This window comes from Taudactylus pleione, unplaced genomic scaffold (genome assembly GCF_031769625.1).
Source record: "Taudactylus pleione unplaced genomic scaffold, aTauple2 ptg000229l, whole genome shotgun sequence".
Taxonomy (NCBI): domain Eukaryota; kingdom Metazoa; phylum Chordata; class Amphibia; order Anura; family Myobatrachidae; genus Taudactylus; species Taudactylus pleione.
Window position 1 is genome coordinate 2,510 of NW_028284631.1, and position 26,711 is coordinate 29,220.

Genomic DNA, 26,711 nt, shown 5'->3' on the forward strand with positions numbered 1-26,711 from the left:
TTACGAGGTCAGGATTTAAAACATTTTATTACTGCAAAGGCCCCCACCCATCTACTTCTTGATGCCACGCGGCTGGAGAAATTTTCTGGGGAGAACACTAGGGGACTTTCATTTGGTGTGTTTAAGGATCTCTCTCCCTATTTTGGAATATAAAAAGCTGGGGCTCCATAGAGATTATTGTACAGTGATCAGAGTAATATTCCCCAACACTCCTCCATCCTGGCTTCCATTCATTCAGTACACACACATTTTAAAGAGGGGAGTTCCCTTTATCAAACAATGCACCTCCGTTGTAGTTATTGTCTGGCCATCACATGCGATTACCAGGCCATAACACTACATTTTCAACAAATGGGGAAGATCGAATGTCCATATCAAGATATTGTTGGAGCTGCATAAAAAAAACTATTGGTATTAATGTTGGAATGTGACCAGTGCAGAAAGTGGGCAAACAGGCTCAGCACATGGGTGAGAACTCCCAGCAGTGGAAGGGTTTAGGATCATAAGAGGACTTACCTGGAACTCTGCTGTCTTGGGGTTTGCAATGTGCACTGCATTAGTGGCAGAAACAGGGATACCCAGTTTATCAGCAACATCCTCAATCGAGCACTGCAGGTACAACACATGGAGAGAGGCTCATCAGACTAGCTGCCGACATGACAGGAGACATTACAGACAGACTATATTTCCCTGCATACCAAGGCGAATGTCAGGGCCTCTGTGAATCCAGCTGCGGCCAGGTCCTGACGCAACAGTTCTGTCAGCTTATTTATCGGAAACTAAAGAGACAAATAGAAACACAATACTAATCATTGTATGGTGTAACTAGAATGCAGAGTACAGGGACATATATTCAGCTTATATTTTACATCTAAAATACGGTTAACAAATCCCTCCCACACATCTGCTCTGTTGTAAACACCGGGCCTGCTGGTAGGGCAGGACAACCTCAATAACAGTGTGCAGCAAACTAAAAGAACTTCTACAATATTTACCATATAATACACCGTAGCAATTATATTTTTACAATACCACCTTTCAATACATATACAAAAGCTGGGACAATTTACTTTTTACTAAATTATATTTTATTGCTTGATAAATTTGTATAAGAAGTAAAATCTTTTTTAATACACTGTGGTTGTAGACAGGTTATTTTACACAAGGCATGTACCAATGACTGTCTGTATTAGCCATGTTCTAACACCCAGGTTTCTAAGGGAATCCGTATGTAATGCCGGCGGACTAAATCGCTGGAAGCTCGAACCATCAGGATCCCGACTGGGGCTGGTAAGTACCTAACCCTACCCTATTCCCCTCCCTAACCCTCCATTGGTGGTGCCTAACCCTAACCTCCCGATGGTGGCGCCCAACCCTAACCACACCCCCGTGATGCCTAAACCTAACACCCCCCCCCCCCCCTCCACGCACCTTAAACCTAAGCCTCCCGGGGTGGTGCCTAACTCTAAGTCCCCCCGGCGGTTCCCTAACCTACCCCTTCCCCCTCCCCCCCCCCCCCCCCCCCCCCGAGACTAAACGCTAACGCTGTCAGGCTTATCTTCGTTCGGGAAGCTTTCTGTGTAGATTACGGCGTCGGGATTTCAACGCCTGTCTTTAGTCTCACGTCGGGATTTAGACGTCAGGATTTAGTCAGACGGCTTTCCGGCCATCAGCATTTTGATCGCATCCCTTTCTAAGCTAGCTAGCAACAGTCTGTCTGGGATAAGATCCCAGAAGCTGGAATCCTGCTACTAGAGTGCTATAGGTGGCAGCAGTGCTGCTATTCATACACAGTAGAGCCATGTGGGGAGTATGACTACTGGTGTGCAACAAACTCTCCACTCCCAGGACATAGGCTACCTGTCCAAAAGGGACATCTCCGATATCTGCTGCGGTCCCTCCATATCCAACAGAAGCCACAGCCCCATAGACACAGGGTGAGTGTCAGATGGAGCAGATGATGAGAGAGCAGCATAAATAATAGGAGATTTCTTAGATAAACTCCTGGCAAAACGCACATAGTGTGCCCTCGTGTAGGGGGTGCCTTTGTGCGCACGGAGAACCCCCCACACCAACAAACCTCTGTCTACTTGGGAGACTTCTCTCTGGTACTTTTCCTTTTATTTCTGCTCAGGGCTGGTTCTATAGATGCGCTGGGTACGCGGCCGAGTAGGACGTCACATAGAGGAGGGCACCCTGACCCGGCTGCGGCCAGCAACTTGCAGAATTAAGCTCGGGCAGGCGGCAGCCAGTCTGTGTCACTGTGAGTGACACAGCTGCCTGCCCTGCACCATTGTGTCAGTATTGACACACTATTGCAGCAGTGTCAGGGTAAATATACGGACCAGATATTCCCTTCCCTCCCCTGGTACAGGAGATGGTGCTGGCGCTGCACAGACTGCATGTCAGCACAGCCTGTGCGCTCCACATGTGTGCTAACCGCACTGCAGATTACAGGGAACAGCAGCAGAGCCACTCCTTCCCGGGGCAGCACATTCTGCAGATCCTTCACCTGCATGCATGGCCTCCACAGGTCACAGGTAGGCTGAGCACACAGGAGCACATGATTTATCATGCAAGACTGGTGATGGGATGCGGAGCACAGTAGGGAACATCCACTGGTGACAAATGGCTGCAGCATTGGCAGCAGCGGCTGTATATGTTTTTGTGCAAGGAATGCTATGCTGCTTTATTACTAGTCAGGAGGAAACCATCCGGTTAGTGTTGCCTGGCAGGGAAGAGGTTACAGGAAAGCTACAATGCACAGGGGACAGTTGTGTGTTCTACTAGAACGTGATAGCATCCCCCTGTCACCAGCGGATCTTGTGCTCAGGACGGGTCTGATGGGATGAGGATGTTGCTGATGTGGAGAAATGCATCCAAAGTGGGGTTGGGAGTGAATTGGGGAGGGGGAGATGATGGATGTTTCACTGCAATCATATATATTCCTTATTAGACATATAGGGGTATTCAATATGGGTGCCATAACATCGTTTTTGCGTTAATATCGGAGCTATGACGTCATTATCGCAGGTTTTAGTTTTACACTGTATTCAATATCAAAGACCTATCGCAGTTTTGAAAAGTCTTTGATAAAAAACAGGGATAACTTTTCACCATTGAATAGGTGTCGGAAAAAAGTGAAGAATTGGGGTTTAGGGGTGCAGGCTTAAAAAAAATAACCTGCACCCCTGGGAAGGACATTTAAAAAAAGAACTGTGTCAAAAAAAGTTTTAAAAAAAAATAGGGACACCCCAAAAAAATATTTAAAAATTGGTGTGAAAAAAAAATAAATTGTTTAAAAATAGGGAAATAGGTTCAGGGCTATTCTGCAAGGATGCGGCAGGTGTTTTCTAGAATAGAATTATAGCGGCAGTTGCACAAATGCAGAATTTTTAATAACTTACTTTAGGGACATCAAAATATGCTAGTACCCATTTTCATGTACCCCAAATTTGATGGGACCACTTAAAAAAACGAAAAAATTAACCCAAGTGCTCTTCTGCATCACTTCAATGTCTGGAAAAAACACCTGCTGCGGCTATTTAAATCCCCGACTTTCAATTAAAGGCTAAAACGGGGGTACCCATAGTGCTCCCCCATGTTTTTACAACTTTAGGGGGGTCTTACAATTATTTTAAGGAAAAATTCGTAACTTTACGCAAATATAACTTCGGAGTTTCCCGTTTTCGTTAATTTTATATTGAATACGGGGATAAGCGGGAGCGCGCACCATACCTTAACGCAGAAAAAAACTCCGATATGAAACGTTAACTTCGACAATATTGAATACCCCTCATAATGTCTTACAACTGTATGTCCCTGCTTTCAGAGTACAATGCGGTAAATGTATGAAGCAGTGAAAAGAGTGGAGTAGTGTGCCAGTGGAGAAGTTACCCATAGCAACCAACCAGCTTCTACCTATCATTTTATAGAATGTACTTGATAAATGCAACCGCAAAACTGTTTAGTTGAGTAACTGAGATCAATTGATCGGCCAATATATCTGGTGCCCGTCGGTCAGTGTGTACCAGCAATATGTCTGCGAACGAAGTTGTGCTGCACATCCGATGGACAGATATGTAGATATATCGGTCCATCGGGCAATCAGCCGCGGGGAGGGGGACTGACCCGCTCAGGGCCAGCGGGACCCGCGGCTGCCTGGAAGATGATGGTCGTTCAGTGCGTATGAACGACCATCATCTACAGATATATCTGCAGATTGCAGTGTGTACCCACCTTAAAAGGGAGGTCACCAACCAAGCCACAAAGTAATAAAAATAAAGGCTACCGAAATGTACAAAGGAATTACATCTCCGCAATATATGGCAACACGTAATCTGTTGATAAGATAAGAAGATGTTTACATTATAGGAGGTAAAGACATATAGGAGGGTATTCCCGGCTTATGCAGTCATTGGGTGGCCTTTTGAGTCAACCAGGAGTGACTTACATAGTAGCTCCCCAATTCAGTATAACGGACAAAGATATAAATGCTTGGTGGCTACTACAATGTATGCTTTCAGGGAACAGAACCTTAAATTAGCTTCACATTGTATTAATAGGATTAGCGCAATGTTTTCTGCTGACCATCATAAATAAGCCCTAGTTAACCGATCTATTTATGGTGCGATAAGACGGCACACACAATTATTTGCAGACGGTACCTTGGAAAACCAGCCATCTACACTCACCTGGTTAGCGATGGTGTAGGTTTTAGGGATGGTCATCTGGATGTTATTGAAACCGAACGCTACAGCTGCATCCTCTACAATGTCACAGGCATGAATGATGTCTGCTCTTGTCGGAGGAATCTCAATTTCTATTTGCTCTTTATCTTCCAATACATGTGATTTCAGACACATTCGGGTAAGTAGCTTGGCCAGGTTAGCCGGTGTCTCCCTGATGTCAGAGAAGTAATCCATGATTTAATTTCCATACACAGCCCTCTATAGAGTACAATGATATATGGACACAATCTGCAGAAAATGCTCTATAGATTCCCCTATTTCCAGCTCTCTAAGCAGTATGCAAGCATACCTAATCATTAGAGGACATTCCTTTAAATGATATCAAAATGCAATACCCCAAGGGTGTATGAAACAAACCACCACTAGTGACTTAAAAATTAAAATAAATCCAATTTAGGTTGGGTACACACTAGATGATGTGCAAACGATGCCACATAGTTAACGATTTCTTCAACTTCCAGACAGATGATATAGTGCACTCACAGACGATTTATCGTTCATCATTGAATTGTTTCAACATAAACGATATGTAATTTGCTCTCCTAAACCCTAGATAAAACCATAAGTCCATACCACATAGCGTTCTGTCGTTTGGTCGTGCTTACACATTTAAGGATATGCTGCAAATCATTAACGATATCGCCCGATTGGGCTGCTTGTACAGACGACAATAGAGGCGTTTCTTACAATGCGCGGGAGCGCGCATTGTACACACTAGACGATGTGAGCGATATATCGCACGATCCACTCGATATTGCCCGGATCGTACAATATATCGTCTAGCGTGTAAGCACCTTAAGTGGTTTCCAAAGCTTCCAATTTGGTTACAATACAATAAATACAAAGCTGCAGTACCATGCCCCATGTATCTGGGAGATTGTGAATGAAACCTGACAGATATAAGCTCATTCTCTACACACATGGTAAGATGCTGACGGCTTGTTTATCATTAAGAAGCACACAGATTAGGATGAAACAATTTGTTCCCATCCAACTTAGCTCACAAGATACATTGTCCCACTGACCCCATATTCCCCCTTTGTACAGCGATTACTACACAAGTAATGTTACAACTATAATTAAAATACACAACCTTTACACACATTAGGGATGCAAGATATTTCGGTGTCTTGTTGCAGCCTTATAAATATACTTAAATCCTTTTAGGCAATCCTTGACTATATCTAGTATGTGCTTCTAAATCTAGGAAAAACTCTTATTATTATAAGATTTGAAAGTTTGTTTAAAAAAAAAACCCAAAAAAAACAAATAGTTATTCTCATCGGATAAAAATGTAAAAAAGTGCTGTGTGTGTGTCAAGATTGTCCAATCCTAAATAGAACGTAAAAATAAATAAAATTAGTTCACTGAGCGATTTTAACCCTTTACCTTAGCGGATGAACATAAATGAATGCATGTATAAGTGACCATCTCACAAGGAAATTGATAAAATGCAATATAGCAAAATAAACTAATGTCCTGGTATCAACTCTTGAGCACTTGCCAAATAGATTTCTTTAGTCATTTATAGTTATGCTTTCACCAGAGTATTGATGGGCTGCTCATATAATGCAAATTGTCTCCAATGACTCATTTAGGACCAGATTGTCCATAGGTGTGCAAGATCCAAGTCTATAAGCACTGTGAGGCAGGCTGGGTCCCTGTATAGGAGGAACGGAACACAGAACTTCTCCGCCACAATGGTTCACAGCGTATTCTAAACTTGGAAATAAAAACTTTCCCATCTGGGTTGACTGATGGATTGGGAGCAGTGAAGATAGCGGTCATTGCAGGATATTTTTATTCCTCTCTTCCTCTAAATCTAGAACCCTTGTTATTTTCGGTTTTAGGTATAACCAGAATTTAGTTAGAGTTTTGGCATGGGTAATGGATTGATGTTCTTCGCATACTGGTTTTTATTTAATAAATGCATTTCCCATGTGAGATGAGCTCTTACACAAGTAATCATTTATAATGATTTGCTAATATTTTAGATGCAGAGATTTCACTAGGCCAGTGGAGGAAGGCATCAAAGACCATTGCCTAATGATCAGCTGACCTTCATACCTTAGTGATTGATAAAGTTATATCGAGATTTGTAAATATTGTAACTTTCATCAGAAGCCTAAATAACTTCTACTCCTCTTACCGGATTCCGATTTTACGGTTTATTTTCTCAGCAGAGAGTGTTTCTGTCCTGTATGGCAGCTCCTGCAAAGCAAACACACACAGCACTCTCTGGTAAGATAGCGCACCTGGGTACACATAGGAGGCTTAGATTGGTGTCACAGGGCAGCACAAAAACACAGCTCTTTACCAGCCAATAAATGCAGCATTAATAAGAGTATAAGGGAGGGAAATTTACTAAAGTTAGTTTTTAGAAGTGAGTTTTAAAAATCAATCAGATTCTAGCTATTATCTTCTAGAAGGTGCTAGTTAAATGTTAAGTAGAATCTGATTGGTTGCTATGGGCAACATCACTTTTAAAACTCACTTCTAAAAACTCTCACTTTAGTAAATTTACCCCTAAGGGATATGGTTCTCCCCTGTTATATGTCGTCATTTTAACCATCAGGAAGAATTCTGCTCTTATAAATGCTGAGTTTATTTCACACTGAAACTGGGTCTGCCTTGCTAAACTTGTGAGGTCATAAAAAGTGGGAGGTGACTGCTCCACAACCACCAATCAGCTCATTTTAGGCATGACCCAGGTCAGATAACCCAAGTTGCGCCATTTACACTGCACCATTACCCAGGTCCATCCTGGGTCCAACCCTGGCAGCTACCTGGGTTGGATTGCTGGGTCATTTGACCAGGGTTATTTTTCAGGGACTCTTTTACACTGAGCTGCGACCCGGATAAACCCAGCAACAACCCAGGGTTTTGCTCTGGTGTAAAAGGGGTATAAATTTGAGACCAAACATGAGATTTCAAAACAACTCCAATAGTATACAACACAGATTCTCAAACTCGGTCCTCAGGACCCCCAACAGCGCATGTTTTCCATGTCTCCTCACAGAATCACAAGTCAAATAATTAACTCCACCTGTGGGATATTTAAAATATGTCAGAGAGTAATTAATACACCTGTGCACCTGCTGGGTGGCCCAGAAAATGTGAACCGTTTGGGGTTCTGAGGACCGAGTTTGAGAACCACTGGTATACAATGTAAAACGTCAATAGTATATAATGTACAACACCAATAGTATATAAATAACTCCAAAAGTATATAAATGACAACTCCAATAGCATAGAATATAAAACTCCAAGGGGTAAATTTACTAAAGTGAGAGTTTTTAGAAGTGGAAATGTTGCCCATAGCAACCAATCAGATTCTACTTAACATTTAACAAACACCTTCTAGAAGAGAATAGCTAGAATCTGATTGGTTGCTATGGATAACATCTCCACACTTTAAATATACCCACAATAGTATATAAAAGGGAAAATAGTCAAGGAAATTGATGCAGTGAACGCAATACAAAGAAACGCTCATTAAATGCAAATGTCTGACCGTTTAAATGCGGTTTTGTGGGCGTGCATGAATTAAGCATTGCAATCTCTTTAGCAGCATTAGAGCTCACTGCGTATCAGGAGAGCTGCAGAGTCTGCGGCTGGTCAGACTTGCCTCATAAAAAGCATGGCTGTCTGCTGTGCGTCGATGGTACCGTTGTTCACGCTGTTGCACGTTGTCATACAAACATGAGAAGGCAGCAGTGGGCGTCTCTATGCTCGGCTGTGTTGTGGAAGCCATTAGCATATTTTAGCAACTGCGATCCATAAGAGAATGCAGTTGCATTACCGTCCTTCTCTGAATCAGGCCCCGAGTGTAAATACTGAACCATGGTGTCTAAATACTGGAAGGAATTTACCGTATATACTCGAGTATAAGCCGAGTCTTTCAGCACATTTTTTGTGCTGAAAAAGCACCCCCTCAGCTTATACTTGAGTCATGCCCGCATGGTACGCAGCTGAGTAGTCTCTGTGACACAGCTGCACCGCGTGTGTAGCGCTGACCGGACGAAGCCGGCAGCTATGTGTTTGTTGTAATCAGCAGCCGCTGAGAGTCTGTCAGACTCTCATCGGTTGCTGCTGCTCCCACTGCGGGAGCCATCTTCCGGCTCCCGCAGTGGGTAATGGGAGAGACGTCATGACGACGTCTCTCCCATAATGCAAAGCGGCCGCAGGAGCCGATAGCAGCATCGGGACCAGGAGCGGGGTTTCAGGTAAGTGTTTTTTTTTTTTTTTATTACATCTCTCTCTACTGGGGGGGTCATTACTACTGGGGACACTACCAGAGGGGGGAATATTAATACTGGGGCACTACCAGAGGGGGGAATATTAATACTGGGGCACTACCAGGGGGGGATATGGCTACTGGGGGCACTACCAGGGGGGGGGTATTACTACTGGGGGCACTACCAGGGGGGGGGGTATTACTACTGGGGGCATTACCAGGGGGGGGGGGGATATTGCTACTGAGGGCACTACTACCAGGGGGAGATATTGCTACTGAGGGCACTACCAGGGGAGGTATTACTACTGGGGGCACTACCAGAGGGGGGGGGGATTACTACTGGGGGCACTACCAGAGGGGGAATATTACTACTGGGGGCTGTACCGGGGGGGGGGGATTACTACTGGGGCAGTACCAGGGGGGGGGGGGGGGATTACTACTGGGGCAGTATCTTATTACTACTGGGGCAGTACCGGGGGGGGGGGGGTTTACTACTGGGGCAATACCAGGGGGGGGGGTTACTACTGGGGGCACTGCTACTGAGGGCACTACCAGGGGGGGATATTGCTACTGGGGGCACTACCAGAGGGGGGAATATTAATACTGGGGCACTACCAGAGGGGGGAATATTAATACTGGGGCACTACCAGGGGGGGATATTGCTACTGGGGGCACTACCAGGGGGGGGGGTATTACTACTGGGGGCACTACCAGGGGGGTAATACTACTGGGGCACTACCAGAGGGGGAATATTACTACTGGGGGCACTACCAGAGGGGGAATATTACTACTGGGGGCACTACCAGAGGGGGGGGGATTACTACTGGGGGCTGTACCGGGGGGGGGGGGGGATTACTACTGGGGCAGTACCTTATTACTACTGGGGCAGTACCGGGGGGGGGGGTTTACTACTGGGGCAGTACCAGGGGGGGGGGTTACTACTGGGGGCACTGCTACTGAGGGCACTACCAGGGGGGGATATTGCTACTGGGGGCACTACCAGAGGGGGGAATATTAATACTGGGGCACTACCAGAGGGGGGAATATTAATACTGGGGCACTACCAGGGGGGGGGTATTACTACTGGGGGCACTACCAGGGGGGTAATACTACTGGGGGCACTACCAGAGGGGGAATATTACTACTGGGGGCACTACCAGAGGGGGAATATTACTACTGGGGGCACTACCAGAGGGGGAATATTACTACTGGGGGCACTACCAGAGGGGGAATATTACTACTGGGGGCACTACCAGAGGGGGGGGATTACTACTGGGGGCATTACCAGGGGGGGGGGATATTGCTACTGAGGGCACTACCAGGGGGAGATATTGCTACTGAGGGCACTACCAGGGGGGGATATTGCTACTGGGGGCACTACCAGGGGGGGGTATTACTACTGGGGGCACTACCAGGGGGGTAATACTACTGGGGGCACTACCAGAGGGGGAATATTACTACTGGGGGCACTACCAGAGGGGGGGGGATTACTACTGGGGGCATTACCAGGGGGGGGGGGGGATATTGCTACTGAGGGCACTACCAGGGGGAGATATTGCTACTGAGGGCACTACCAGGGGAGGTATTACTACTGGGGGCACTACCAGAGGGGGGGGGGGGGGATTACTACTGGGGGGCACTACCAGAGGGGGGGGGGGGATTACTACTGGGGGCACTACCAGAGGGGGAATATTACTACTGGGGGCTGTACCAGGGGGGGGGGGGGGATTACTACTGGGGCAGTACCAGGGGGGGGGGGGGATTACTACTGGGGCAGTACCTAGGGGGTTACTACTGGGGCAGTACCGGGGGGGGGGGGTTTACTACTGGGGCAGTACCAGGGGGGGGCGTTACTACTAGGGGCACTGCTACTGAGGGCACTACCAGGGGGGGATATTGCTACTGGGGGCACTACCAGGGGAGGTATTACTACTGGGGGCACTACCAGAGGGGGAATATTACTACTGGGGGCACTACCAGGGGAGGGATTACAACCAGTGGCTGCTGCATTTCCCACCCTAGGCTTATACTCGAGTCAATAAGTTTTCCCAGTTTTTTGTGGTAAAATTAGGTACCTCAGCTTATATTCGGGTCGACTTATACTCGAGTATATACGTTAGTAGACATTAAAAGAGGAATTCATTGCGGCCACCCGCAGCACTTATCGGGGAATTTTCTTCGGAATCTCAGCAGGCTCCGAAAACAAAATCCTTGATAATTAGTCTGTTTTCAGGAAGCCTCCAGCAAAAACACATAGGTCCATAAACTTATCATAGGTCCATGAACTTTTATGTGGATTCAGCCTAAAATTTACTTTTTTTTCGGGCGCAAGAAACGGGATCTAAATGAATTGCTTAAAGCTATAACAAAAAAAAAAAAAAAACCATGGGAAAAACTCCAGTCTTTTCACCCCCAAAAAATTATCGGCGCTAACTGAAGAAAGTGCAGTCCTATATCTTAAGTACTCGTTAGACGCCATACATCCATTTCTAGGCACCTGGTTTACGGACATATCTGCAAGCCAAGAGAGCCAGTAGTATAAAAAGTGTTCACTGCCAATGGGACCAGTACCAAATCTTGCGTTCCTACATGCCCAACCTGATATCCGTCACTTTGTGTAGGAAATTACTTTTTATCCTCAAAATATTGCTTCAATAGGAACATTTTATAGGAGTGCATTCAGGATGTATAGCGTAAGGCTGATTAAGCCATACAGGTAGTGGGGCCATATAACATATCCTAGAAAGTGTTCATTATAAATACACAAAATTTCTTACAGGGTAGAAACAACTTTTTCCATCTGGGTAAATAACTTCAGCAGCCTCAACCCTGAAAAATAAAGACATGCATAAATTATTTGCAAAAAGATTTTTTTATTTTTTTTATTTTACTACCGAGAGGTCTCAGGCTGCAACATTACACAGAACGTACTGTGCTACTTAATGTATCAAGAATACAGATATTACAGGCAGTAGCACACCTGTTACATATAGAATCAACATATAAGTAAGTATTTAATACAATGTTAAAGAAAGGTTATGCATTTTGGACCTGAGGCAGAGTTGCCGGCAATTGCAGCTGCTTTATGTGTATGGAAATAAATGCGGATTCACACATATATTCATGGTTGGTTGCGTCTATCCGACTACACCACTCACATCCATCCGCTGGTAAAAGTGGCCATCATCATCATCATCAGCTGGTATTTGGGCCAACCCTATGCTTAGTGCAAGAGATCTGACTGAGGGGTTTAATCATAGAGCAGTGAAAAGTCCTGTTTAGCTGAAAACATGGCTATTTATATTATGTGTTCAATATTTGTCGTGGATATGTTTTACAATTGTAACGTGTGATAATTATTGTTATGTTTTGTTATTCATTTGGAAAAAAGCATTTCAGTAAAAAATACTCAATTTAAAAAAAAAGAAAGCGGACAAATCTCTGCATATACTCACCTGCAATTCAGACAGCACATCCACAACACACTTATACTATGTGCAAAGGACCTGCTTCTACCCAGTAACACTAAGGGCCTGATTCTGAGGTGGGAGTAAAGCAGAAAATAGAAAGTAACGGTGTACCTGGGCATACCATGGTGCAATGCAAGGGGAGCAAATACATGTATTTGTTTTGCAGGGTAAGTACTGGCTGCTTCTGCATGTAGCCCACAAATGCTGGGCAGCTTTATTTTAACACTGCAATTTAGATCTCAGTTTGGACACATCCCTCCCAAATCTAAATCTGTCTGTGCATTTTACACCTGCCCCGCCTGCAGTGCAGCATGGTTCTGCCAAGGTGCACAGTAACTTGCTGTTTCTTGCTTTATTTCCACTTCAGAATCAGGCCCTAACGAATGCTGGGTACACACTAAACAGATATCTGCAGATAGAGTGATCTGCAGATATAGCTGCATATGATGGTTGTTTGTACACGCTGAACAACCATCATCTGTGTTCAGTGCTCACCCCCCTCCCCGCGGCTGCTGCTGAATGTGTACTAGCAGTCTGCATACCCCTCGTACACACTTGCTGATGTGCAGATATGTCAGCAGATAAATCTGTCCATCACCTGTGCAGCACAGCCAATGCGATATGTCTGTGAACTACGCCGGTACACCCTGGCTGACGGGGACCAGATATATTGGCCGATCAATTGATTGGCCAATATATCTGTCAGTGTGGTCACAAACTGAGATCTGTAGGACTCAGTCACCTGTAATCACTCACAGTTGCGTATAAGTATCCCCGCTGCATGCGCAGTCTGCTAATATGGCGAGATCTGTCTGCAACTCTGACGCCGGCCCTTACATTCCAGTGTCTATATAAAGTGAAAATACAGAAGATGATTTAAAATTCCTCTTTTAAATGAAAATAAAGCTTGGTGAGAGCAGCTCAGTTCTTGTTCTGTTTTCTACAACAAGTCCTACGACTTCGACATAGAAGCCTCCCCACACTGTGTACAGCCCATGACAGAGGAACCTGAATGGTAGCTGCCGTATTCAGGACAGTACTTGGTATGGATCTTAAACAGAAATATGGCAACATGCAATGAGATGCTTCCGAATTATTTCTGAACATCCAGAGCTGCTGACATTTAAAGAAATGTGACACTGGGCCTGATTCAGAGACTCACTAAATCCGATATTTTTATGTAAATCTCCGTTGATTAATGATCCACACTGTGCATGAGCAAACCTGGTCCTGCAATGTTAGACGCAGTGCCTCAAAAGTCATAGCATGACTGACATGCTGCCGGTATCAGGGGGGGCGACAACGGGCAGTGTTCCAGAAATCGGAGTGTGTCAGCCCCAATTCTGGGCGTGCTGAAGCCAGTGGCTGCAGCTTCACTGGCCCCGGCAGCGTGATTTTGCCGAACATCCTGAGTAATCTGAGGGTTGCTCAGATGTTTGATGTTCAGGCAGTGGATACAATGCTGGGTCTTCAGATGCAGCAGCGGAGCACAGAAACCGGCAGTTGGCGTCATTTTAATTAAGCATAATGTCACACAGCTGCTGCGTACAAAGACGCAGCAGTGACGGAATTAGCGCACATCTCTGATCCAGGCCCACTGTACTACTCCTCCTCTACAACATTTTTACATTTAGATCCATTTTAATATTAAATGATTATTTGTGACCTGGATCTGTGCGAGAGTAGTTACTGAGTCAGTTACCCTGGAATACTAGCCATACGCAGAGAGAACCAAAGACAAATCCTTAATACTCTCACTGTTCTGAACATATTGTAGGACCATTTATGAAATGGTTCCGTAGGTAAATGTGTACATACGGATGTGTGTGTGATGCATAACAACCAATCAGATTGTATCATTTTTCCTAGTAAAGGTTATGAAGCTGAAAGCAAATACCCCACCTTGTATGTAATAGCACCTGTAGGCCAGATTTCTATAAATGTATACACAAAGATCTGTGCCATAAGCCAAGGGGCAAGTCATTCCTTACATCGGCAACTAATTGCACTTATGTTACTCACGTGAATGGCTCCTTGCAGTACTCGCTGAACATAGTGACCATAATGTCCAATACTATTTTAGCCTGCAGAATACAGAAAGTTACATTAATAGTCAATACACGCAAATGATCCAAGACTTATTACATTGGTAGATGAGAATGCGTGATCGCCATCACCTTCGTCAAGTCTGTAGCGGTGCATTCTATGAAAACATTGCGGGTGTTCAAGCTGATTTTTGTGTGATCCCCTTAAAAGAAAAAAAAAAAAAAAAAGATACAGGGAAAAGTTTGTGTTGTCATCAATTCACAAATCTAAGTCCATCATCACAGCGACATCTATGTACCACAATCATCTGGTCAGAGCATCTTTTAGTGATGGTAGTGTGGCGTTTCACAATCATTGGACCAATCAGGAAGTAGATAACATTTACAGTTAGAACGGTAACAGAAGTAGAAACACAAAGCTCATAGATGGCAATGGGCTACATGACAAACAATCAGTTCACACGGTCATCAATAAATCTGCTATTCAAAATCCATACAAGCATGTAGGTGGAAAAGTCATTACCATTGATAATCGGAGGCATGGAGAGAAGTACCCCATTACTGTCATAGATCACAGGATAGACCGGTTTATCCTCAATGATGTGCAGAAAATGTTTAAGATGGCTGTCAGTCTGCAGACAATAAAATCTTATTAACAGATGATTCAGCATATATACAGCAATAGGCCATTATCATGTACTTCAATTACTTTATTAATAGATGCCAAGGGATATTATTGTTGTTTTGGAGTGAGAAAAAGTTTCAAAGTAAATGTATTCAGTTTGTGCTACATGCTCATGAAATATAACCGAAAGCACACTTTTGTATTAAAAGAATAGTATCAACAGCAGAGCAGTTATACACGCCGACATGTTTTCAGGCTGTATAGAACTTAGTTACAGCAGTAGCAACTCGATACGTTTCAGGCTATACATTTCACCATTTATAGCTATGCCTAAGAACTGTATAGTCCAAACAAAGACAGGTTATGACTATCCTGTTGGTGATATTTTAATATCAAACGTGTGACTTGTATATAAATGCTGGTCTAAGAATATCTGATTTGCAGACTGTTTCACATAGGGAGGGACAGACCTAAACATGGATCATTCAACGGGTGAAAGTTGGAGTCTGTTGCCCATATACAGTGCATCCGGAAAATATTCACAGCGCTTCACTTTTCCACATTTTGTTATGAATTTATTCCATTTTGGAGTAAGACTAACATATTTGTCCTCAAAATTCTACACACAATACCACATAATGACAACATGTAAAAATTTTTTGTGATTTTTGCAAATTTAATTACAAAAAAAAAAAAAACACTAAGAAATCACACGTACATAAGTGTTAACAAGCTTTGCTCAATACTTTGTTGATGCACCTTTGGCAGCAATTACAGCCTCAAGTCTTTTTGAATATGATGCCACAAGCTTGGAACACCTCTATCTTTGGGTAGTTTCGCCCATTCCTCTTTGCAGCACCTCTCAAGCTCCATCAGGTTGGATGGGAAGCGTTGGTGCACAGCCATTTTCAGATCTCTCCAGAGATGTTCAATTGGATTCAAGTCTGGGCTCTGGCTGAGCCACTCAAGGCCATTCACAGAGTTGTCCTGAAGCCACTCCTTTGATATGTGTGCTTAGGGTCGTTGTCCTGCTGAAAGATGAACCGTCGCCCCAGTCTGAGGTCAAGAGCACTCTGGAGCAGGTTTTCATCCAGGATGTCTCTGTACACTGCTGCATTCATCTTTCCCTCTATCCTGACTAGTCTCCCAGTTCCTGCCGCTGAAAAATATCCCCACAGCATGATGCTGCCACCACCATGCTTCACTGTAGGGATGGTATTGGCCTGGTGATGAGCGGTGCCTGGTTTCCTCCAAACAGAACGCCTGGCATTCACGCCAAAGAGTTCAATCTTTGTCTCATCAGACCAGAGAGTCCTTCAGGTGCATTTTGGCAAACTCCAGGTGGGCTGCCATGTGCTTTTTACTAAAGGAGTGGCTTCCGTCTGGCCACTCAAATATACAGGCCTGATTGGTGGATTGTTGCAGAGATGGTTGTCCTTCTGGAAGGTTCTCCTCTCTCCACAGAGGAAAGCTGTAGCTCTGACAGAGTGACCATCGGGTTCTTGGTCACCTCCCTGACTAGGGCCCTTCTCCCCCCGATCGCTCAGTTTAGACGGCCGGACAACTCTATGAAGAGTCCTGGTGGTTACGAACTTCTTCCATTTACGGATGATGGAGGCCACTGTGCTCATTGGGACCTTCAAAGTAGCAGATATTTTTCTAAACCTTTCCCCAGATTTGTGCCTCGAAACAATCCTGTCTCGGAGCTCTACAGACAATTCCTTGGACTTCATGCTTGATTTGTGCTCTGACATGCACTGTCAAGTGTGGGACCTTATAGAGACAGCCTTTCAAAATCATGTCCAATCAACTGAATTTACCACAGGTGGACTCCAATTAAGCTGTAGGAACATCTCAAGGATGATCAGTGGAAACAGGATGCACCTGAGCTCAATTTTGAGCTTGATGGCAAAGGCCGTGAATACTTATGTACATGTGATTTCTTAGTGTTTTTTTTTATTAAAATTAGCAAAAAAACTTTTTACACGTCGTCATTATGGGGTATTGTGTGTAGAATTTTGAGGACAAAAACAGCCTTATTCCAAAATGGAATAAATTAATAACACAACAAAATGTGGAAAAAGTGAAGCGCGGCAAATACTTTCCGGATGCACTGTATATATTTTGCATGATTAGAAGTGAGCTCAGTGTATGAGTAGAATTTCAGTCTTCACCAACCATACATCAGCTGTCTGACTTCCATAGGTTACGCTGCTTCTGCCGTGCAATTTCTCAACAGTACATATAATCACACATGCAAAAACACATTTAAAATGTGATTACACACTACAGACAAGAACTCACCCTGTACAGTGCCATCACCTCTGGTGCGGTGTACTCTTTGTTTTGGTTCAGCGGCCTGAATTTGATGCTTGATGGTGGCTTTGCAGTGTAGATAAAAGGTCCAATGATTGTGTCGAGATCATGTGTGCCAATTGCTACCAGTGTCCTCCTCCTGGGAGACAAACATACTCTGATGGAACAATGCTGCAAGCTTTCCCCGCAGATACCCAAGTAGAGGGGCGGGAATAGAACTGTAGTTATGATGGGCAAGCATTACTTTGTAAATTCTGAACAAATAATAAATGCGGATAATTTCTATATAATCACATTAATAAACTAAGTGACACACATTATAGTCTGCTACCTGCAAATGTTCTGGTGAAGTTTTTCTTGCAGGTCAATGAAGTTCTCGTATCGGTCCTGTGTGAAGGTTATGTTCCGGAGCACAGCAGCCACTGCATAGGGACGTACCGCCGCCGTCTAACACACAGAACAGCAAATACATCAGTCTTCTCTCCACTTTACAACATTATTATTATTTACTACCGTTTTTATATAGAGACAATATTTTACACGGCCCTTTTACATTTACATCAGTCACTGCTCTAGTGGAACTTAAATGTCTAATCCTATACCACACAAACACCTGCTCTAACCAAACAGTAAGCTTTTGGAACCTTATAGAGCAGAGGTTCCCAAACGTGGTCCTCAAGGAACCCCAACAGTCCAGGATATCTAGATAGCCATGGTTGAGCACGGGAGGTTAAATCAAATTGACTGATGTACTAATTAAGGCACCTGTGATTAAACATGGATACCCTTAAAACCTGGACTGTTAGGGTGCCCTGAGGACAGAGTTAGGGAACTCTGCTATAGGCTCTTAGGAGCCAATGAGCGAGATGTATCAAAGGTTGGAGAGAGATAAAATACTAACCAATCACCTTATTTTACAGACTGTGTTTGAAAAATAGCAGTTAAAAGCTGATTAATTGGTACTTTGGTCGAGATGTAATATAGCGGCATAGATCATATAGTGCTTCCTTCTTGCCTCTTTACCAAGGAGAAGCGGGAAGCAGTAACGACGAGATGTATGAACAGCTCATCTGCCGGAGTGGGGGAGGGAAAACTCCCCCTTCCGGAGTTACCTGCCAGACCCCATAGCACATCAGCCTAGTGCTAGTGCTCTGTGTCTCACCTCCCGGCCAGTTACACTGGGCATGTACGTGATCTCGTAAGCACCGCAGAACCTGGCAGCCGCTGCAGCCAGGGACAGTGCTGTCCCTGCTGTGGTGTTCGGTCAATGACAGCTGCAGCTATCGAAATCGATAGATGCAGCTGTTGGAGCGGTCAGTGCCACTGACCGTTCATACTTTGCCCAGTATATCGGCGCTCTATCTTACCACACATCTCCTTATTAATACATGGGGGAGAAGTGGAATCAGCAGAACATGTGTGCTGATACCACTAATCCTCCTAACGCACTTTCATACATCTCCCCATCTTTCTCCAAACTTTGATAAATCTCCTCCAATAAGTGTTGTAGATATAAAAAGTAACATGCATTAGCACACTGGACGCCATTTGCAGATTGCACAACTACCAAATAAACTTGTACATATACAACTTAAAATAAATCTCACCTCCTCTGTGATGAACATTCTTTGCAGTTGATGGTCAGCTGGAGTAATGCGTTTATACCTGGGAGCAGCCATCCTGAAAAATAACGTTAGGGGAAAAAAGGAACTAAATATTATACCACTCGGAATTTTCTCAGTATAAAAGTAAGCCCAATGATAGTATTAATCCCATTATATGTCGCGCTCTTTATAATGCAGTCCTGGATGATTTTTTAAAATGTCATTATAAAGATGTAGTCATGTATTTAAATAGTTCTGATTGGATGTTCAATTGGATTCAAGTCTGGGCTCTGGCTGAGCCACTCAAGGCCATTCACAGAGTTGTCCTGAAGCCACTCCTTTGATATGTGTGCTTAGGGTCGTTGTCCTGCTGAAAGATGAACCGTCGCCCCAGTCTGAGGTCAAGAGCACTCTGGAGCAGGTTTTCATCCAGGATGTCTCTGTACATTGCTGCATTCATCTTTCCCTCTATCCTGACTAGTCTCCCAGTTCCTGCCGCTGAAAAATATCCCCACAGCATGATGCTGCCACCACCATGCTTCACTGTAGGGATGGTATTGGCCTGGTGATGAGCGGTGCCTGGTTTCCTCCAAACAGAACGCCTGGCATTCACGCCAAAGAGTTCAATCTTTGTCTCATCAGACCAGAGAGTCCTTCAGGTGCATTTTGGCAAACTCCAGGTGGGAAAAAAGGAACTAAATATTATACCACTCAGAATTTTCTCAGTATAAAAGCCCAATGATAGTATTAATCCCATTATATGTCACACTCTTTATAATGCAGTCCTGGATGATTTTTTAAAATGTCATTATAAAGATGTAGTCATGTATTTAAATAGTTCTGATCGCACCTAACATGTCAGTATTGGCCATAATTTTGTACGCACGTTCATATACTTTGTGCCGAAATTATTCCCTGCAGCTGGATAATATTACACGGAGGAAGGTCTGCAGAACGCTTCCATCACTTGACCGACAGGTGGTGTTTCTGTCCACTTCCCCTAATTTGGACAGAGTTATGGGATTTGCTAATCTCCAAACTGCCGTTGGTACTACAAGCTTTATATAGTATGAAGCCTTCTGTCCTTCAAATGAGTGGCACTTCTTAAAACCACTTAGAGATCACAACCAGCTGCATAGGAGAACAGTGTAACAACTTTACCAGTCTGTGCACAGGGACATTTACATCATTTTAATATAAAGTAATCTACAGGTTGTTGTTTTTTTTAAATAACCGAAGAAAGTAAAAATATTTAGGCATTACCTATTTGTATATTATTTGCAGTTTAGAGGTTAGTCCACTCCTTACAAGATGAATTACACAGTTCATAGTGAAACAACAAGACAGTATGATAGATGAATACAGAGGTGCCCATCTCATCGTTATAACAATATATAAATGGACATGCTGTGTGTGAGATATGCAAAGGCGATACCTTTCTTTAAAGACGTGCAGCCCACGCACCAGCCCCTCCAGGCACAGGAGATCGTAGCGGTTGGCGGGGACGTCAATCTTGAACAGGACGACATCTGATGCCTCATCTGCTTTCCCATCGCCTTTCTCTTTGCTGATGATTTCCTTCTCTGAGGTCTTGAATGGAACAATGACATACCAGTTATTTATACCTACTCCTGCCATGGCCATAATATAGCTTTTTAAGTCATATGTATTTTCCTAAATTGACCAAAATTGATTATGTATAAAATTTATCAACACAAAACAAAGCCATTTACAACTTACAATCATCTTCTTCTTTGGCTTCTATAGGCTATTCACATATAACCAAATTAAGGTCCCCCATTAATTGCCATTAGTAAACCTGTTATACCTCTGACATATGGATAAAAACTATATTTCTTCACTGGTTGAACATGTTATTATTATTATCATTTATTTATATGGCGCCACAAGTGTTCCGCAGCACCTTACAAAGTACAAAAACAAATTGTATACAAGTGACTTACAGAACACTACAATACAGGACATGGATAATATATATTGCTACATTAGCGACCATATCACCCAGATAAGCAACAGAGCATAAGCAACCAAGTGTTAGGTGCCCTAGTGGTGAGTAAGAAGTAAATGACACTATAGTAAGGAGAAGCACAAGAGGGTAGATGGCCCTGCTCGTGAGAGCTTACATTCTAAAAATGTGGGGGAAGACAAACTGGGTTGACACAGATGGGGACGAAGAAGCATGTAGCAAGGAGTTAGAATGATAGCTGCAAGGCTTTGATGAAGTAGTGGGTCTTGAGAGCCCGTTTGAAGGATTGCAAACAGGTGGAGAGTCTGATGAGGAGTGGGAGAGAGTTCCAGAGGTGGGGAGCAGTGCGGGCAAAATCTTGGAGGCGGGAGTGGGAGGAAGTAATCAGCTGGCATGAAAGGCGGCGTGCATTAGTTGAGCGAAGAGGGCGGAGAGGAGCGTGAAGGGAGATGAGATCAGAGATGTATATGGGTGAAGATTTGGTGAGGGCTTTGTGAGTGAGCGTGAGAACCTTAAATTGGGTTCTAAAAGGGAAGGGGAGCCAGTGGAGAGCTTGTAGGAGAGGGGAGGCAGATGTAGAGCGCTTGGAGAGGAAGATAAGCCGTGCAGCAGCATTAAGGATAGACTGGAGAGGAGAGAGATGGGATTTGGGGAGGCCAGATAGGAGGAGGTTACAATAGTCCAATCTGGAGATGACCAGTGAGTGTATGAGGGTTTTAGTAGCATCCTGGGTGAGATAGGGTCTGATCTTAGAAATATTTTTGAGATGGAAACGACAGGACTGTGAAAGGTTCTGGATATGTGGTTTGAAGGAGAGGGATGAGTCCAGGGTAACTCCAAGACAGCGCACCTTGGGACTAGATGAGATAGTTATTCCATCAATTGATAAAGAAATAGTGGGAAGTGAGGTGATGTGGGAGGGTGGGAAGATGATCAGCTCTGTCTTAGACATATTAAGTTTAAGAAACCTAATAAACACTCTTTGGTAGCACACAAATAATAGCTTTTTTTTTTTAATCAGCATTGTTGGTTATATCAATAATACTAGCCAGCAAGTGCTTGTGTGTTTTCAGATAGCAAAAAAAAAAAAATGTTGCTCTTGATCTGAGCACCAAGGGGGTAGGGTAAGGCACCAAGAGGGGGGGGGGGGGGGTGGTGTGTGTGGTGTGGAGGGACGCTTAGGTTTAGATACCAGGGGGGGGGGGGGGTGTTAGGTTTAGACACCAAGGGGAGGGGGGTTAGGTTTAGGCACCAAGGGGAGGGGGGTTAGGTTTAGGCACCAAGGGAGGAGGGTTAGGTTTAGGCACTAAGGGAGGAGGGCTAGGCACTAACAGGGTGGGTTAGTGTTAGGATGCAGAAACAGACAGTTAGGGGGAGAAGGGGGGAGGGTTACTATAATTACTGGACCCTTGTCGGGATCCTGAGCATCGGGATGCCGCTGTCGGTATATTGACAGCAGGCATCCCGACTGCCGGGATTTCATACTCATTCCCTTCCAACTGTCCCGATTAGGGTACAGTTGGTAGGTATGAACCGGGTCATTCTGTATTCTAGATTCTGAAAAGCAATAACATTTTAGAAGGGTATTCATCAATTGATGTTTTGAGTTCTGACTGTTTCTCCATCACCTAGCAGATTTTTCCCCATAGAGTTGCACAATAAAATCCACGATTTTGGGGTACCACAATTATTAAGTGTGCTATGTTACTGTATTCCAGTTTCTTGTACAAATTGGCTTATTTGTGTTTCATTCATAGATACACTTACTGAGCATTTCAAATAAAACACAGCTTATTGGCCACTTGGCATGTTTTTATGAACTCGAGGGCCACATGCAAAGTATTTTGTGTTGCAATGCTGAAAGTGAAGTGATCATCACGCAGCTCTGTGGTTGTTGAGTTACAGGGTGGGTGTCTCTGGCAGTCCCCTAGATGCATTGTCGGGTGCCCAGCAGGCAACATGCAGGTTATAGACGGGTAGGAGGTAGCATGCTGGACCCACTTGCCATTCTGTCCCTATTTTGCCCACACAGGATCTATGGCTACACACAGAAAACCCAGTGACAGGAATTCTCTTACAACTTTAAACAGCATCAAAATACAGATACTCTCTATAGGAAATATTAAGCTATTAAGACACAGCACTTTATCAGTAACATTCATACAGTCTGCAAGCAATGGCACTTACTATCTCATCTAATTCTAGGCCAAACTCAAAGCAGAGCTCATCAAACTCTTCATCAGCTGCAAGGAAAGAAATGGTCATTATTATAATCCAGCAGTGAGCAAACAGCCTGCAGAACGATGCATCTGCCTGGCACAGTATAACACCATCCCATAGGGATTTACAGTCATAACGCTTTCCCCACACCATCCAGAAACAGGAGCCCCCGCTGCTGCTGCGCACTCACTGTAGGTCCGGCCCAGGGCCTGGTACAGCAGGTCTCTCTTCACTGAGACAGTCGGCATGGTCCACGCTCCAGCAGCTGCAACACCGGCACCGGCGGGGCCTCAGCGCTGAGAGCTGCAGCCCTTCCCCACACACTGCGGTGTCCCCGGCGCCTTAGCTACTGGAAACACCTCAGTGAGTGTCACTGGAACAACTTGCTACATAGTACAGTACCCAACAGATATTCTGTGCTAAACATTCGCTGTGTAAATTAAGGAGACAGCAGGTATCACCGATATAGTGACATTACCACTGCAGGCATGATATAGGACAGACGCAAGCTCTTTACTGAGGGTTGCATCACATTTGTAGCTGTTACAATCAGTCCATGGAAGCAACCAATCAGAGCAGAGTATTCCGTACTCAGCCAATCGCTGACCAAAGTCATGTTGAGGCTTGTAACGCACTATCATATCTGTCAGGAAGGATGAGTTATGAGGAAGTGACTGCGTTGGGGGGTGTGACGTGACGTCACTGACTTGTGCGGTTTACAGGCTCCTGCTGCTGCTGCTTAGGGATGGACATCGGGAAGCCCAACATCAAATGATGGCTGGGCTTCCGCCATCGATACTTTCAATGCAATGGTAAATAACCGATGCATAAAAAGTATTCGATGGAAAAAATATTAATACGATTAGCGCATATTCAAATATCCGTTTGCGCATGCGCAATAGCACCTCACGGCAGTGCCTCACCTGTCATACTTAGGTATGCTCCAGAGTTTTGACTATAAAAATTATAACAAAAATGTAAAGAAAATATAAATATTTTCTTTGTATTATTCTAATCATTTTTATAGTCAAAACTCTGGAGTAAAAAGTGTATGACAGGTGAGGCACTGCCTCCCCTGCCTAACTTTTCCACACATCTCTGATCAAAACACATCAAATTTCCAACACTATATACTGCTGCACCTTTGTATAATGCCCACATGAACCCTCAGGTTCATATACTGTATGTATCTGTAAATCTGACTAATACTAGCCAGTGCCTCCCCAGCCATTTAACTCACGGCAGATCACTGCTCCACAATTGAATATTTTAACATCAGATGGCCATCACTTCCACACCATTTGATGGCGGCTACTATCGGAAAAGCCACCATCGAATGGTGAAAATACTGCCATCGAAATTAAAACATTGATGGTAGTGAAACATCAGAAACCATTGTCCATCCCTATTGCTGCTGCTTTAGGGCCTGTTTCAGAGATGTACACAAACACAACGGTTTGTTTACCTCTCCGATTGTTGGGGATGTGCGAATGCGCAGGACCCATTCTAACATGTGATCGCTCACAGTCCCCCCTTAGCATGATTGACATGTTTCGGCGTTTGGGGGGCAGACACAAAAAAACATTCTATAAAACGGGGGAGTGTCGAGCATAAGAACCTGGAGCACGTTCTGACCCGATCTAGGTCTGGGGGAGGTTTGGCTCTTCTAAATTTCAAATTTTATTATTATGTGGCGCAGATGGCACATATACGGTTATGGCTTCAAGATGACTCCCCTAATGCCCTGCACGTTTTGTTGGTTTCTCAGATTTTCCCTAACTTTACAGGCCTTGCTTGCGGGTAGAATTATACAGAAAGGCCCTCCCCTGTTGATGCAAGCTATTAAGATATGGAAATTGGTATCTAGTATTCTACTGTTTATGGGATTAGATCCAGACACTTCTCTATGTAGTTATCGTATATTACCTGAACTGGCCTCTTACTGGACAGCTTGAGGTGACATGGGGTTCTAACGGTGTAACTACACTGGGTCATTTATATGACACTTCAATTCTTAAATCTTTTGCACAACTCCAAGAAGCTCATCATCTCCCTCAATCATATTTCTATAGATATTTACAATTACGGCATGCTCTCTCGGCTCAATTTTCAGATGGCCCTCCTCTAATTCAAATATCCCCATTGAAGTCATTCCTTTTATCTTTAGGTCCCCGAAAGAGTTTTCTTACTCATACTTCTATATATTGTCTTCTTATCATAAGGATAGTTTACCACATCTTAGATCAAAGTGGGAGAGAGATATTGACTTATAAGTGATACAGACTGGGATAATGCTCTAGAAGCTCCTCGTATTTCCACGACTTCTATAAGATTTCAACAGATTCAACTGTTTATTCTACACCGTACCTATTTAACTCCTGTTCGTTTGCTAAAATTTTGGGGGGAGAGCATCTGACATATGCCCTAAGTGTAAAATTAGTAGTGGTACTTTCTGGCACCTTCTATGGGATTGTCCGCTGGTTAGCGCTTTTTGGAATAAAATTCTGAGAGTTTTGTCCAATACAGGTATTGCTCCCACTTTAGCTACGCCATTGATGTGCTGTTTAGGCTCTATGGACGATGAGGTAGTGGACAGATATCTTAAGCAATACACTGTCAATATGTGTACACTAGCTAAGGTATGTGTGGCTCGGTCATGGATGGCTCCTACAGGACCAGATTATAATGCTTGGCTGTCCTTGGTCCGTACCACTGTTGAACATGAAAAACATGTGTTTATTTGTCTCAAAGCTGAGAAGTAGTATGAACATATCTGGAGCAGTTGGCTTAAATCCTGTTATGCCCGTGCACTGCCTAATGATTGACCGGTATATTATTGCTAGGATAATGAAGTAGATTATTACTTTGTTGGAGGTAATGTGCTGTGTGATAAGTTGAGAGAAGAATTTATTGGGCTCTAGTTGATTTTGCCAATTTTTTCAGGCAATATTTTTGACGATATTCCAATATTTGTATAGTGTGGTATTTTTTTGTTTTTTATTTAAAATTATTTTTTTTATTATGTTTATTGTTTTGGTATATCGATTAATATTGTATATTTTTTATTTTTTTTATAAGAAATGGATCTGGGATGCAGTTTGTAGATCTAGGTTTTATATTCCAGATACTGTTATTTGATTATGTATTTATGTATATATACAATTTTTATTTATTTTTTTATTTTATTTTGTTTGGTTATTTGTTAATGTATTGCTATAAACCAATAAAAAGTTACTCAATTTAAAAAAAAAAAAGAACCTGGAGCATGAATAAGAAGTGCATAAGAACCTGGAGCACAAATAAGAAGTGCATAAGAAGCTGGAGCACGAATAACAAGTGAGTAAGAAATTGGACCATGAATAAGAAGTGCATAAGAAGCTGGAGCACAAATAAGAAGTGAATAAGAAGCTGGAACACGAATAACAAGTGCATAAGAAATTGGACCATAATTAAAAA

The 26,711-nt window shown here is 43.6% G+C and overlaps 1 protein-coding gene across 1 annotated transcript; it reads right to left on the minus strand.

Moving 5' to 3' along the window:
- Positions 1-352: 352 nt before the first annotated feature.
- Positions 353-23,788, minus strand: LOC148516999 (phenylalanine--tRNA ligase beta subunit-like). The gene is made up of 14 exons (XM_088479271.1): positions 23,446-23,788; positions 23,223-23,278; positions 20,484-20,638; positions 19,052-19,124; positions 17,776-17,891; positions 17,433-17,583; positions 15,027-15,135; positions 14,636-14,706; positions 14,481-14,542; positions 11,766-11,817; positions 6,901-6,962; positions 4,695-4,902; positions 699-779; positions 353-609 (listed from the first exon to the last, which is right to left on the minus strand). Exons 1-14 carry the CDS (start codon positions 23,501-23,503, stop codon positions 415-417), a joined length of 1,449 nt encoding a protein of 482 aa, XP_088335397.1. The 5' UTR covers positions 23,504-23,788; the 3' UTR covers positions 353-414.
- Between the last annotated feature and the right edge of the window lie 2,923 nt (positions 23,789-26,711).

Excerpts from the sequence above, each read along its gene's own strand:
- LOC148516999 (XM_088479271.1), bottom strand. The coding sequence starts at position 23,503 with ATGCCGACTGTCTCAGTGAAGAGAGACCTGCTGTACCAGGCCCTGGGC. Across the intron at positions 23,279-23,445 it reads GGCCCTGGGCCGGACCTACA|CTGATGAAGAGTTTGATGAG; the intron begins GTGAGTGCGCAG and ends CTTTCCTTGCAG. Across the intron at positions 780-4,694 it reads CCTACACCATCGCTAACCAG|TTTCCGATAAATAAGCTGAC; the intron begins GTGAGTGTAGAT and ends TTGTCTCTTTAG.